This window comes from Buteo buteo, chromosome 11, assembly GCF_964188355.1.
Source record: "Buteo buteo chromosome 11, bButBut1.hap1.1, whole genome shotgun sequence".
Classification (NCBI taxonomy): domain Eukaryota; kingdom Metazoa; phylum Chordata; class Aves; order Accipitriformes; family Accipitridae; genus Buteo; species Buteo buteo.
The window spans coordinates 21,030,710-21,045,993 of NC_134181.1; the positions used below are offsets into that span (position 1 = coordinate 21,030,710).

The 15,284-nt window shown below is 49.5% G+C and overlaps 2 protein-coding genes across 5 annotated transcripts in view; one reads left to right on the forward strand and one right to left on the reverse strand.

The window, feature by feature from the left end:
• Positions 1-48: 48 nt before the first annotated feature.
• Positions 49-7,422, reverse strand: FBXL8 (F-box and leucine rich repeat protein 8). 4 transcript variants are annotated; one of them, XM_075040347.1, is made up of 4 exons: positions 7,063-7,419; positions 6,462-6,641; positions 2,679-2,909; positions 49-2,146 (listed from the first exon to the last, which is right to left on the reverse strand). In XM_075040347.1, exons 3-4 carry the CDS (start codon positions 2,840-2,842, stop codon positions 1,171-1,173), a joined length of 1,140 nt encoding a protein of 379 aa, XP_074896448.1. In that variant the 5' UTR covers positions 2,843-2,909; positions 6,462-6,641; positions 7,063-7,419; the 3' UTR covers positions 49-1,170. The 4 variants fall into 4 exon arrangements, with proteins under 4 accessions (XP_074896448.1, XP_074896446.1, XP_074896449.1 ...); XM_075040345.1 differs by lacking the exon at positions 6,462-6,641 and having other exon boundaries at positions 7,063-7,422; XM_075040348.1 differs by lacking the exon at positions 7,063-7,419 and having other exon boundaries at positions 6,462-6,672.
• Positions 7,423-7,480: 58 nt separating this feature from the next.
• Positions 7,481-15,284, forward strand: part of TRADD (TNFRSF1A associated via death domain) — a 32,023-nt gene continuing 24,219 nt past the window's right edge. Inside the window, exons 1-3 of the mRNA XM_075040349.1 lie at positions 7,481-7,532; positions 10,466-10,617; positions 13,196-13,473. Of these exons, the coding sequence (XP_074896450.1) occupies positions 10,476-10,617; positions 13,196-13,473 (420 nt within the window). The 5' untranslated portion in view covers positions 7,481-7,532; positions 10,466-10,475. The remainder of the gene's footprint in view (positions 7,533-10,465; positions 10,618-13,195; positions 13,474-15,284) is intronic.

The following is a 15,284-nucleotide window of genomic DNA, read 5'->3' on the forward strand; positions in this document are numbered from 1 at the left end:
GGGTAAGAAGAGAGGGTGATAAAAAAAGCTACACATAGAATCTAGATGACAATATGCTTTATTGTTGTTGTTGTTGTTGTTATTATTATTATTATTATTATTGTTAATGCTTTAGGTAGCTCTAAATAGGTGCTCACAGTGTAGCTTTATGCCAGGATCATTTCAACTCAGAAACTGCTCTTCAAATAACATTCACCAAAACCTTTGGTACAACAGACCAACACACACGTATCCTAATTCAGATGCAAGGTAACTTGCATCTGAATGCAGAAAGCAGACGCAACAACTGTCAACACTCTTGATTCTCCTAAGAAACACTAACGATGTAATAAAAGCAAAGGTCTTTCCAAAAGGCCTTCAAATTATAACCTGGAAACCTGCATTCCTGAGCAAAAGAAAGACAAGATGGACACAGAAATTTGCAGGCCACATGCCTTTTATTACTACTTTGTGAATATTTTTCCTTAAGTGCTTTTTCTCCTGCTTGTATTTTCTAACATATTTCAGCTCCCGTTACATCCCTCCAAGCTGTAAATTTCCTGACGACTGGATAAGGGGTAAGCTTACCATCACTGAAATGCCAGAAGAGGCATTATCAAGGTTAGAGGGAATTTTCCATCAGATGATCACAGTTCATTGCTATAGCTCACTGAATCTGCACGGCTAAGTACCCCACTGGGCATAAAATGGCTGCATTGAAGCTGCCACTTCCTTAACTGCCCATTTAAGTAGTTGCTGGGCAACACGTAGGTGCTGACACAATGCGCTTGACTTTGAGATTCTTTTAAAATGTAAAATCAAAATTAAATTCCACTGAGGTCCTAAGTAAAAACCTGCAAAGGGTAAACTGGGCATTCCTGCTAAATAAAGCAGCAAAGAATTAAAAAGACCTGCCCTACATACCCCCATAAAGAAAAAAAAGACCAAAAAAAAAAAAAAAAAGGTGGCCAATTGTATTTCTCTGTATAACTTTTTCTCTATCACATTTGAGTGTAAATGCTTGGCCTGCAGATCAGGTATGCATCATATGTAACAGCCAGTGCTGGTGAAACAGCACGTTCTCAGTGAGCGCAGAGGGCATTTGGCAGCATTTTCCTTACAGCCCTAAATCTTCTTTCCGTGTCCTCTTGCAGATCCCCACGATTTCCCCAGGAAGTCAGTAGGAGCTGGTCACTGGACTGTTACTGGTTTCCAGGGGTGCCGTTCCTTGGTGACCTTCAGAGTGTATTGTTTCAGACTGGGGCAGTGTGTGAGGAACGCTTCTACCACCTCCTGGCTGACCACACAGTAGCAGTGGATCTCCAACAGATTTCTGCAATGCCTAGCCAGATCTACTAGCGAGGAATTTAAGTCCTCCGAGGATGTGGTTTGCAGTGTCAGCTTCTTTAAAGTACTGCTGTAGCTCTGGGTGACAAACCTAATCTGACTGACCATGTAATTATAGGTATTAAGTTGCAGTGTGCTCACAGGTATATTCAGCTTTAGGATCCGCGGTATTTTGCAGGCAGGGACCGTATGATCAAACTCTAGGTCTACACAGAGTTGAGGATGCTTTTGACTTACAGCAGCCCAGAGCTCTTCTGAGATGACTGGTATATATTTGTCCAGGCGCTCACAGAAAATGTCTAAATGGGTAAAAGCTGCTCTTTCGGGCTTGAGCAGTTCCTGAAATACATCGTCAGACAAACTTGCATAATAAACCCCCAAGGCTGAGAGCTTGGGACACGCTCTGAGAACCTTCCTAATGGTGTCTGGTGCCACATTGCATACCAGGGTGCGGTTGTTGATGAACAAACTGTGCAAGTTTAGGTTGGTGGTAGCTAACAGTTCAACAAGCTCACCATCGAGAGTGAAAGGCATTTTCCGAAAATCAATATGCTGAAGATCTATCTGGTTTTTAGCATCACATATATTCCGTATGCTCTGTAGGATGTCCTGGCCAGAGTAGAAATAGGGATTCTCCCCATGGCACACAATGCATAGCTGCTGCAGCTTGTGGTTCTGTTTTGCCAACATATCCAAGATGCGTGTCACATTCTTCCGGTTGACCTCCTTAGACTGGTCAAACACAATTTTCAGGTGTTTGATTTGGCTGAGAAACTGGAGCAGGCTCTGCAGCATGCCTTCCTCATCCTCTGAATCACAGCTGGAAGGGTAAAAAAACTCTTAGTCACTGTGAACGCTGAGCTGAGCAAGCACAGAGCAGATATGCTCCTTTACTAGTGCTTCTGCAAACATCAACAGATTCCCCAGACATTTCTTCTCAGTTGATGCCTGGAGAGTCACTGTAAGGCCAAACACTGAAGGAGTCAGGAGGTGAGAAGAGTCAGTCCCCAGAAAGACTCACCAGAGAAGTAAGTGTCATGACGAAGTTGACTAGTTAGTAACTATCTCTTGCCATTTTCAAATGACAACTTAGAGCAATGTACTAAGAATATAATACTTTCCATAAAACCCAAGTCGGCAGCAGCAATTAAAAAACTCCAGCATATAACACAATTTTCTCTATTATATAAAAAGGTGCTAGTCATGTAAGATAATACCATCACACACAGAAATCACAATTAATGTCAACAATGTCACAGTAGGGTGGTGTAAGTGTTTGACAGGCACTGAAAACATAATGATCTAGTTATGCCTGCAGAGATGATCGGACATGAGAAACACGCTCCTCTTACCTGATCTCTGTGAAATGCCAAACAGAGCTAGAAGAAACAGCTGTAGCCCACTGTCTGCACACCTTGAAGACTGTGTATCTATCTTGAAGAGAAAGATAATAGAAAATTTGGATGAGGATTTCTTCTGGGATGTAGTTCCACAGTCCTGGAACTGGTGCAGGCATTTTGCCAATTGAGTCAGGTTTAAAAATGGGAAAAACTTCCAAAACTGCAATTAATTCTCCAAAGTCTCTGTTCAGAAAAACAAAACAAAACAAAAAAAAGAGAGAGACACACACACATTAGGAGTTATTTAACAAATCAAACCAATGCAACTGGATCACAGAGGAGGTCAACATTTTTTTCGAACTTGAACTTTCACCAAATTTTGAAACTGAACAAAAAAATGAGGAAAACCTGTTTTTTCAATTTTTTGAAATTTTTTCAATCAGTCCTAAGAAGCTGGGTGATACTTTTCAAGAGTTAAAGATGCCAGATCAAAGCTTTGGGGGAAAAAAAGCTTTTTTTCCTGCAGTGAGGTTTTGCTACTCTGAGTAATAAAAACGCAAGAGAATTTTCTAGTACTGCTGCACTGGTATTCAAAAAGCTGAGACGGATTTCTCAAACTGTGGGGGAGAAAAAAAACCTCTTTGCAAGCAGAAGCTCTGCACAGAAAACAGTCCCACATATCTATTTTTTACTGATAGTGAAACAGAAGGCCTATAGTAAAAACACGGTAGCTTAATCACAGTGGTCCTTGTCTGTGATGAGACGTGACAGTTTGAAAAAAGTGTTTTATTACTGTGACTCCAGTTCTCAGAAATTGCATTTATACATGTCTGACTTAAAAATGGAAAAGAATATTTTGATTAACCTTTCATGTGAACTATAATGCAAAAGAATAAATGCCTGGGAAGAAAGCTGAGGTTCTTAGCATCAGGCCATTACCTAACTTTTTGATTCATCATCTTCCCAAAAGTGTTTTATCCATCTTCTAGATTTCTGCACAAATAAAACTACCAACATGACATTTTTTTTCAACCCTTGAAGAAAGAAGTAAGGGATTTTTAAATGCAAACATTCCCCTTCCTAGGCGAGCACTGGAGCATGGGCAAAGTCTTGCAATCTCACTCTGAATTTCATGGCATGCTCCCTTGCTTTTGAAGCTCCAGGTCCTGGAGTCACAGCATTACCTCAGCGTTGCAGGTTTCATCTAAATGAAAACCTGCACTTCTAGATATCCTAAGTAGGGAAAGAGTTGAAAAACATGAAGCAAGTATGGAGTAGCGATGCAAAAAGCATAATGCAGAGGGGAACACAATTGCACGTTTTTCTAGAATACACTGCTTTGAAGCGTGACTCATTATTTTGAGTGCGAGGTGGCAGTAGCATAGCAGCTATACTATCTTATCTACCATCGTATCAGCGACAACCCCTGTTCCACCCAGCCCCGAGCTAGAACAGCCAAGTGATACAGTCCTGCTTCCTTCCTGGGAACTCGCTATCTTTTGTCATTTTTCTCTGACAAGCACCTTGATGGCTCGGACCCTGCTTTTCTACTTTTAGCTGCTTTCAGTACAGTCTCTAATACATGTTTGCCAAAATGTTAAACTGCTCTTTGCCCTACATGAAATCTCACGTGTTCAGCTCCTTTCGTCTTCCTTTTGGTATTTTTCCTGAAAGCCCAAGCCCTTGGAGCCATGTAAAAAGGACCTTGAATCGCTTAGAAAGCAAGACTGCATTTCTAGCCATGGTGATTGCTTGGAAAAAAACTTAAAAACACAGCCTGAGAGCAGGAAGGCAGGCAGAAAGGCAAAATTATTGATGTTCCTTAGAGTAACTGAATGGCTTTGAGTCACCAAGGAGCACGGTTTGTGGTCTGTGAACACTGCGGGTTGGCTTGGGTCCACCTTGGGTGCCTGCCCCGGCGAGGACAGCCAGGTTCGGACCGGATCTCGTGAGCCATGAAGGATCTCCCCGCTTTACTAGCCACATGACGGAAGGGGTGCTGCCGGCTGCCGCACCGAGCTTCGTCAGCCCTCAGCGTCGCAGGCCCCAAGGAAGCCAGGCAGCCGCTGGCTGGGGGCGAGCGGCCGGCAGCCCAAACAGGAACGGGCGGTGCTGAGCTCGGGCGAGACGCCCACGGCGCTTGGGCCTGGCCGCCGCTCTCCCTGCGAGCCGAGCGACACCGGGAAGCCCCCCGCCATGGCATCCCCTCCAGCCCCGCGTAGGCCCCGCCAGGCAGTCTGGGCAGGGGCGCAGCGTACCTCTCGCGGCGGAGCCCGTCTTCCCCTGCGCTCCCTGCCTGCGGCTCCCAGCACCGGCTGCGCCCCAGAGGGAGGAGCGGAGGAGGAGATGCCAAAAATAACAGCTGAGAGAGAGGCGCCTTCCCTGCCCACGGGGTGGGAGCCAGGATGCTGCACTATCCTTTATGGGAACACACAGATTAATAGCCCTGTCTTCCTCCTCCTTCAGCACCCGTGTGTCGGGTGTCACCCCCCAGTTACCCAACACTCCGCTTCCCTGAAGCTGCCCCTGTCCTACCCCCGCCGCGCGTTCCCCAAGCAGACACGCTGTTGAATCCCAAGACCCAAATCTTGTGCCAGCTGAGCCCTGCTGAGCCGCAGCCTCTCCCCTCACTGGCATCTTTACTTCACAAGTGGGAGACAACAGGGTGAAACTCCAAGTGCTTATCGAGCACTTTGATTTCACCACACGGGATTGCTCCCTGAAAACACGCACTCAGCAAGGGTTAGCAGAAGAGAAACTCGGGTCTTGGCTACCCTTTCTGGTTTTTATTCCCTCAGTATAGAGCGAACGGACTAGCTTCAAGGAGAAAATGTTTACGGGACATGGGTGGGTAATGTCCCCACAGCAACTCACCCTGTGGTTCCCACCTGGCTCTGGGAGCCAGCGCTGCTTCAGGCTTGGTTTTTGTAGGGGAAGGTTGGGACATCTGGGCTCATTTAACCCCATTAACCCTTAAATGTATGAACTCACAAGTTGCTTCCTAAACTGTCAGCAAGTAAATGCCTGGTTTCCAGAAGCACTGGCACCACCAGGCCTGCTGACCCTGAAGGGGACTGTGGGTGCTGCCTGCCCCCCAGGGCCTGGCCCTGTGAACCACAGCACCGAGGAGAGCCAGCCCGGATTAACCCCATCAGGGATTTATTTCAATTATGTTTTTCCTTTGGCAAACAAATTATATTGTTAAAATACTGTTGTTGTAAAATAGTATTAAATAGATATGTATTTTAATAGATATGTATTTCATATATATATGTATATTAAAAAAATCTTTTCTAATGCTTTCCATTGTTGTTTGAAGTTCAGTTCCCCAGAGAGTTTGCACAACCTGATTGCCGAGCCAGAGTGACAGCAGCTAGCATGTGGGCACAAAATCTGGCCCTGGGGCCACCCCAGCTTCTCGCCAGCTGGGGACAAACAAGGGAGCTGCTGTTACCCCTCTGCTTGCGGGAGGACATCCATGCAGGACAAATGCAGCCTGGGCAGGAGGCTGTTACCTGAGGTTGAGCAACGGAGACCTAAATCCAGCTCCTTGCCACAGAACCTCTCATGGCTCAGGAAAAGCTGCTTTACTCTCTCTACCTGTATATTCAGTTTGTCAAAGGAGCACAGTGGAGTTAAAACAGCCTCACCCGGCTCAGAGAGAGGTGGGAGATCATTCAGGTGTTACTGCAGGAAGGACTAAACCAGAACACCCAGCAGAATTCAGCAGCTATATTGACACCATCATCTTGCCCCTCCTGCAGGAGACCAAAGGACCAGCCCAGGTGTCCCTACCTGCTTGCAGAGCTCACTATCACGCTGCTCTGCTTTTGCTAAGCAGAGTCCCAGAGGTCCCCTCCATCAGTGTTGCTCTCACAAACGGTACCAGACTCTCACTCATCTCTTTTGGGAGCTTTCCTCCTTCGCCCACTGCACTCTTGAACAGCAGTATCCCGTCAAGCCTGCTGGATTTGCCTGGGGAAGGGAACTCCACATCACTAATCCTTCTCCCCTCCTGAACAGACATCCCTGGATGCTGTCACAGATGCTGCAGTTACTGCATTCCTCAAATTATCCCAGGACAGCTTTTCAAAATGAGGTCCAGGGAAGGGAGGGTGTTAAGAGGTGAACTCCTCTGCTTCTCAGTAATTACTAGCCCAACCAACCTTTGTTTTCACTGTTCACCCTCGTTAGCGGAGTCACGGGGGAAAGCTGACAGTGCTGGCCAGGACCCACCAGCCTTGCAGTGCCGTCAGCCACAAGCTACGCAGGGGCTTCAAGCAACCCTGCTTTCCCGCATCCTTAGCAGACCAGGGACACGCACCCAGTCCCAGGCGGTGGGCAGCTCGTGAACTATCTGAACAGAGTAATTGCTGACCATCTTAGGTAGCCTCACCTACGGGAGCGACCAAGTGACCGAAGCTGGGTGGGCATTCAGCTGCTGCCGGAGCCACCAGCCGCCCTGTGCTGTGGAGACCTGGAGGCGTCAAGGCACGGCGAGAACGGCTCAGACCTCCTCAGCGAACAGCATCCTTCCCCGCCGCCGGGCCGGGCCGGGCCGGGCCGGGTCGGCGGCTTCGGGTGGGAGTAACACGGGCCGAACCCAGCTCTCGGCGCTGGTTTTTGGGGCAGCACAAGAAACGCAGCAGATATTCGCGGAAAGCGGGCTACCGCTCGCGTTGCAACGGGCTTTGTTTTGGGCTTGGTTGGGGGTTTTTTCCGCTTTTCCGCTACCCCCCCTCCGCCCGCGCGGGGCCCGGCTCCCCGCGGGGCCCAGCCGCCCGGCCCGTGTCGGCGGAGCAGCGGGCGGCGCCGCGCAGAGGCGGAAGTGGCGGCGCCGAGGCCGGGCGGCGGCGGTGGCAGAAGGTAAAACCTCCCGGAGCCGCCGGAGGGGGCCCGGGCTCGCCGCCGGCGGGCGGCCGCGGAGGGGGAGGGGGATGGGGGCGCGGGGCCGCCGGCCGCCCCGGGGGCGCGGACGGGGCCGGGGGCGCGGGGCCGGGGCGGCCGCCGGGGGTAGGGCCCTCCGGGCGGAGGGCGCCGCGGGCCGTGCCGGGCGCGTCCCGCCGGAGCCGCGCAGGGTCGGGCCGGCGGGGCGCTCTCTGGGCCCGGCCCCGGCCGGTGCTGCCCCGCTCGCGGGACGGCGGCGCCGGGGCGTTCGCGGGGCGGGTCAGCAGGCCCCGGCGTCTGACCCGGCGGGGACATCCAGGTGCCGGGGAAAACGCGGTGCCACCACGGGCGGCACAGGCCGGCCGTGCCCAGGGCCGGGGGCTGCCCCGGCCTCGCCGCCCTAGCTCTTTTTCCTTGAAATAAAGACGGCCCCCCTCCCAGTGAAGTCTGTGACAGGAATTAAGCAGCAGCCGCCTGAGGCGTGCCGAAGGTCGGCGAAAAAGGCAATGACGGCGATCGCGTACGTTACGCGTTGCCCGGGGCTGGTCTTTCTAAAGCACCCGCAGCCGTTTGACCGCTGCTGCTGCTGAGGCCCACGGCGAGGGGGGAGCGGGGCGGAGCAGAGCTCGCTGGGCTGGAAGACTCGCCTGCGGGGATGACACTGCAGAGGCACGACAGCAAAGGGCTCCTTAACCTGAGTTTTTGCAAGCCCGGTGTAATTTCCGGGCTCTCCGGCGTTGCCGAGTCGAACCAGGCGGTTGCTGAGGAGCGAGAGCCCGGTCTGTGTGGGGAAGGGGGGGCAGGGGCAGCGGGGTCCACGCTGCAGCCGCGGGAGCAGGGCCCTTGGGCATCATCTGCCTCTGGGCTGGTAGGGAGCTCTCGGCCATTTGCACTTCAAAAGACAAACTGTTCTGTGGGTTAAACCTTTTAAATATTCCACGGCTGTAGTTTTCTAAGATGTTACTCAGATTCTGTTACCCTCCTTCTGCGAGATGCTAGGAGATGGGTGCCCAGATCCCAAACTTCCCGCCCCCTGTCTGGAGGCCCAGACCAGGCCTGGACAGCAGCGGCAGTGCATCCTCCTCTTTCTTCTTTACGAGATGCTTTTCTACAAGGCCTGTGTGATGTGGCAGCCCATGGCCATGGGAGCACTCCTGCATCCCCCACAGGCACTCTGTGAACTCCAAAGTTCAGTGTGAATTTTATGATTCACTGGTTATTTCCTGTATTTTCTGAACAAGTAGAAGGCTCCCATGCTGAAGTAAAAGGCTCCCATGCTGGGCACAGTTCAAGGCTATGGTAAGGAAACAGGAGGGGCCATATATTCCAGCGCCCTGTTGGATCTGCTGCCCAGGGCGGAAATGGTTCCCAGCCCCAGCGACCACCTGGAGGACATCTTGTCCGTGGGAGGTCGTCGTCTTGGTCTGGCAGCCCCTGGGGACGAAAGATCTTCACACCCACCATCTAAAGGACATCTGAAGTCAGGGACACTGTCATGGCCAGCAGTTATGCTGTTAGGCCAGTTGCTTTGCAGCTGAGGGAAGGCTATTGGGGTTGAGAAAGAGGGCAGAAAGCCTGAAGGAAGGGATGCCCAGGGGGAAGCAGCTGATGGTGTGACAGAGATGTAAACAAGTAGTCAGAGAGGGGGCAGGACTTGGGACTGGGGCTGAGTCAAAAGCCCCAAATTACTTGTCACTATGATGCGATGAAGGGCTGACTCCGAGCGCTGCTGTCTGTGAGAGCAGTTTCGGGGGGCTTGTGGTGACCAGCTCATGGACATGCTCAGACAGTTTGTGTACATACCAGAAAGGAGAGGTGGCCATGCTTGTCTCCTGGGCTGTCAGGTGCTCTCCAGCCACCACAGTCTCAGTCCAGTATTGCCCACTCTAGTACAGCTTTTCCATGCTGAGCATCTGTAGCCTGGGAGGTGTTTTGGTTCATCTTTGCCTTCAGAGTAGAGTTGGGTGCAGCTGTGGTAGGTATAAGCATTGCGTTAGCTGGCCAGCGAGGAACAGGCATGATGAGAACAGAGGTGGATGTGCTGTCTTCCAGGTATGTTGCTGGAAGAGGCAGATGGTGGAAGAGGAATAATAAATGAGCTAGTACATAAAGCAGAGTGATAGCCCTGTGTCATAGAATCATAGAATGGTTTGGGTTGGAAGGTATCTTTAAAGGTCATCTAGTCCAACCCCCCTGTGATGAGCAGGCACATCTTCAACTCGATCAGGTTGCTCAGAGCCCCGTCCAACCCGACCTTGAATGTTTCCAGGGATGGGGCATCTACCACCTCTCTGGGCAACCTGTGCCAGTGTTTCACCACCCTCTTTGTAAAAAATTTCTTCCTTCTATCTAGTCTAAATCTACTCTCTTTTAGTTTAAAATCATTACCCCTTGTCCTATCTATGTAAAGTATCCTGCTACATGAGCCCTGGGCTCTGTAACGTATCCTATAGTGAGGACAACCAGGGCACTGGGACCTCAGGCAAAATGCCTCTGCCTTCAATAGGGCTTCAGTCTGTGCGAACCTGCCAGAGCCAGGACTGCTGCATGCTCCCTGGGGCACCCTAACTATGCATCTTTAGACTTTGCCAGCTTGGCTAGGCAGTCAGAGGCTTGAGGACTGAAACTCTTTGCTTTGGAGTCTCTTTGGACTATAAAATGAATGGAAAATGAAAGGAGAGCTTTGTGAGCTGCTGAGTCTTTGGGACACCGTGTCCCACTGTGCTATGCTTTACAGAACAGTAAACTCCTCAAAGGTTACACTTGCTTTAACAACATCACCACCTCCTCTAGGAAATAACGGTAAACCCCCATAATCCTGTTATGCCTGTGCTTAGTGTTTGCTGTAAGCACTCACCTGGCATCAGGCCATTTTCCCTATATTCTCTCAGCTCACCTGTGTGATTTTGTAGCGTGCTGAAGATGGCAGGCAGCTCCGCTCCTTGGATTGGCAGCGCTTATCTCTTCCTCCAGTCGACGTGCAAGACCATCGTTCTGCCATCTCTCTACGAAAGCTCCCAAAAGAAACCTAGTGTGTTCAAGGCGCTGAAGCTAGCATTAGCAGGTACCCATCCTCTCCGCTATCTTGGCACACTGTCTCATCTCTTCATGCAATGCCTTTCTTTAATCTCACACTCATGGGTAAGGAAAGCTGGTGCTCATTGTATTTAGGAAAGACAATAAAGTGGAGCAAGTTCAGCAGAGGTCCACCAAGATGGTTGGGGGCTGGAGTACTTGTTGTGTGAGCAGGGGCTGAGGGAGTTGGACCTGTTCAGCCTGGGGAGGAGAAGGCTTTGCGGGACCTACCAACATCCTGCCAATACCTATGGGGAGCGGGAAATGGACCCATGCTCTTCACAGTGGTGGATGGAGGAATGAGAGGCAACAGGCACGAATTGAAACAAGAGAAGTAGGCACCAGATATAAGGACAAACATTTTCACCATGAGGACAGTCAAGGAGTTGCCCACAGCAACTGTGTATTCTCCATACTTGGGTGTTTTCAAAATGGGACTGGATAAAGCCCTGAGCCACTTGATCTGACCTCAGAGCTGACCCTGCTTTGCATGGGAGGTTGGACTAGAGACTTCCTGGGCTTCCTTCCAACTTGAACTATCCTATGAGTTATCCTACTTTATGAATGTTCATTTAAACCCATTTATGTAAGAGGGGAAAAGATTGCAATTGCTCCAAAAGAAGATTTAATTTCTGTCTTTATACCACCACAGAAACATGATTTCTGTTTTAAGAAGCCAATTTTTTAAATTAGTGATAGCCAGTGTAAGTTGTTTTCTGACAGGCACAACTACATTAGCTTCAACTCTACGTAACCCTAATTACATCCAAAAAGGACTTGAGATGCAAATGGCCATAAAACTATGTTTCTCTATCCACCGTTGCACCAAGCTGACTGCAGAATAATAGTAATTTGAAGAGTTTATCATACTTACCTAGAATGACTCTCATGGTGTTCTTTACCTGTCATACAGCTGAGCCTATACTGTTTAGTTGGGCTTGTGTAACTATTCTGTAACTTCTTCTGGCAATCATGAGTCTAGCCAAGTCATCCAATACAGGCCTGCTCATCTTGCAGCAGCTCGATCCAAAGATGTGAAGCAGCAGGAAGCCTGACACAGTTGTCCAGTTAGGCTCCATTTATGGCTGCTTTGTGTCACTGGAATGTGCATCTGCTCACATGTTTAAAGAAAAGCCCACAAAAACACTAAATCCTACTATGCTTATTCAGACCTAAAAAGGACATGAAATCTGAAGCTGTCTGAGGTTTCATGAAGAAACATGTGCAAAGTCCTCTCTTTTGAGGCAGCTTTACAGCTGTCTTGTACACCATTCGTAAAGGTTTCCATGTCTGTGCAGCTTTTCCCTCCGCAGCCCTCTTACCCTGTTAAGGAAGCTTCTGTTTAACCAGCACTCACAAAAAACACAGCATGAAGGAAGCGATAAAGAGATTTCTAGTCAGCCACAGTGAATTAAAATGCTTCTCCTAGCTGCCTAACCCCATGTCCCAGTTACATATCTGGTCCAAACTAGACTTTCTGATGCAACCAGGACTCAGTAAACCCTGTAAAGCCACTGTTAGATCACATACTTCTAAATGCCAGGTCACTCATCCTGCCTAATGTGGAGCACACAAGTCTGCTTTGCCTTGGGATTGTCCTCCAAGCATGTCTAAATAATGCCATGACGCGTGGTTTAGGAATACCTGATGTATTGCTGGTCTGAGCTGGCACCTCCATACGGCCCTGTGCAACGACAGGCCAAGAGGTTAATTCGGGTTTGGAAGCAGTACAGTCAGCCTCCCACAGGCCTCTGCTGCAAACAAGAGAAAAACACCTATTTTGAACTGTCATCATCAGCATACAAAATCCCTGTGGAGACAAGGTCAATGTGCACAGCTAATCAAATTTTGCTGGGAGAAGGAAGAATGAAGGCCTGACCAATTTCTGTTGTTTATGTCGCTCGTGCTCCCCCCGCACTAATATTAGAGGGTATATCCCTGGCTTCTCCTTGCTTAGATTTTACTGTGAATTAATTCTCTGCGCAAAAGACCTTAACAAGTCAAAGCCCAATCTCAAGCAGCCTAAATTCCTGTGGCTGGATCTATCATTCACCATTTGTGAGATTGTGTTGAAGGCTCAGAGCCAGCTAAAAGTTACCTTTAGGCATGGAGTGGAGAGGAAATGCTGGGTCTCTTTCCAGGACCTTCATCACTGCATAAAACTCCAGTCACAAGGACTGAAGTCTGACTGAGCACTGAGCTGAACTCTGTGCTTTCATCTATAAACCTTTGCTATGCTGCTGGTTTAGCATAACAATTTCTGTCCTGGAAATGGAGCCTCAAATGTAAATCCTCCCCTAATGAACACGTTGGGATAATTACCTGGGCTTTAGTACCATACGGCTTCAGTTGGGCACCTTACTTTATAAGGATTGATGGTGGCAGGGCAGCAAAGACTTAATCCTTTCCTCTTGGTTTTACATACAGGTTTTTCATCCCAGAGGACTTTATCACAGAGAGAAGAGAATTCAAAAGCTACTCCATTGCAGGCTTGGTGGTGGATGGGAGTGGGTCTGGGTTGTTTGTCTCATGCCTGGATAGTGACTTTGCTCACTTCTCCCTGCCAGACTCCACCGGCAGCGTGAATGGTGTGGACATGCTCAAAGTGCACTGCAGTCACCCGCACCTGATAGTCCAGCTCAAGTTCTGCAAGCAGGAGAACTGCCGCCGGTTCCTGCAGAGTTACCGGGAAGGAGCGCTCCAGGAGTCCCTCCAGAATCACCTCCAGCTCTCCTTGGCCATGACCACAGTGCCTCTTGAAATGGAGCTGAAGGCTGGCAACGAGCACCTTGACAACATGCTGAAGGATGAGGATCGCTGCCTGGAGTGCATCTACAGAGAAAAGGTGAATGGGAGAGGGAGGCAGGCAGGCCAGGCAGCAATGAGAGGTGGTAGCACAGGACTCGGGAAGGTGGGTGCAAATCTTGCTCTGCTGCAGTGTTCTGTGTTGTTGACTTCTCCATCTTTCAGTTCTCAACTGTAATATAGAGAAACAGCTCTGCCCTTCCTCAGAAAAGAGCCGTGCACTTTTCTGGAAGGGTAATAGAGTTACCTAAAACAGCCTACAGAGACTCTGCTAAATCTCTGTGGTTTCTGTGTATAACAATTAGCGTGGCTGTTATCACCACTAGGATGCGGAATTGTAGAAGGTGCAGTTGAGAGCACAAGCAAGTGTGCCTCAATACACCTGTGAGGCAGGCAGAGAGGACAGCAGTCCTGTGTGGAACCAACACTGCTCAGCACCTTCCTCCCCCGCCTCACACAGCACCTCCTCTGAGAGTAGCACCTAGAAATGAGCGTGAGTGCAAACACTCTGCACATTATACCGACAACTTGTGACAGAGCGGGGACACACAGCATCTGCTGCCAGCAGGAATAGGCTTCCCTTCTGAAGGCAAAGTCCCTCTCTCAGGGGTGATATCTTAACGTCTAGCTCATCGCACACTGGCACTGGCACTCTAATCCTGCTAGCAAGAGCAGTGAGATCTTGTCATCTCACCACAGAACCATGGCACTTGACATGATTACACTCATTGCCTTTCTCCTCTCCTCTTTTTTTCCACCTGGAACTAGCAATACCTTATAGCTCTAGTTCCCTCTAGATGGTCCTGAGAAATAGGTAGTCACCATCTACTTGGGAAGATTACGCACAAGAGCATGTTTTGCCAGGTTGCTTTTCTGCAAGCACAGAGAATGAAATGCAAACCTTTCAGCCCTGGACCAAACAACATGTGATATCCCATACTCTGTCAACTTCTGCTTGCTGCTCTCTCCCTCTGCTGAACTAGCTGACCAGACAAAAGAGATGGGCTTATTCTCAGTTCCCCAAAACTGACTCAGTCTGACCGCTGCCTAACAGCGCAACATCAGAAAGATGACACTAGGGCACAGCCGTCCGTGGCTGAGGGCAGTGCTGGGTGCCTGCTGTACGTGAGCTAAACACTAGACTGAGTCAGAGCACTCGCCAGGTTTGACTCTTCCCATGTGCTTTGCCTTCTTCACTCCCTTTCTTATGACCTGCTTTTTGGAGGTCAGACTAGTTTTCTCTTGGTTAGTGAGAAAAACTGGCTTGGAGAGGATCCAGGAACAACAGAACTTAGGTAATGGAGGGGCAGAGAGAGAGAAGGCCTGCTTTGGTGGCCATGAGCTGTTGGATCAGGTCACCCTATTCTGTGGGTCTGACCCACATAGGTCATCCTATTCTGTGGGACTCTGTGGAGTAAGTCAGAGAAGCCACGCTGCCTATGTGCACCCTAATTCTTGCAGACGGCTGCTGAAAATAAACATGAACTACTAGCAGTTTTGTGCAACTTGTAAGCACTCACTGCTGCATGTGAGAAACCCAGGAGGGGGAGATTGCCTCTTTCACATCACATTACAGATTCAAATTCACATATTGCAGCCAGAACTCCATTAGACTATCTCATTTGGTCAGTTTAGAACTCATGCTATAGCTGTCTCATTGCTCCTCTCTTGACACCATCACCTTAAGCTGCACCTTCCAGCTAAGCATCTACAGCTTTACAAGATGGTGAACCTGGCATGAATCACTGATGCTGTTTGCATTACAGCCTGACCGCCTGCGGGATGAGGAAATCACAGAGCTGGAGGAGTGCCTCAAGAGCCTGATTGTTCACCAGAGCATCAACAACAATA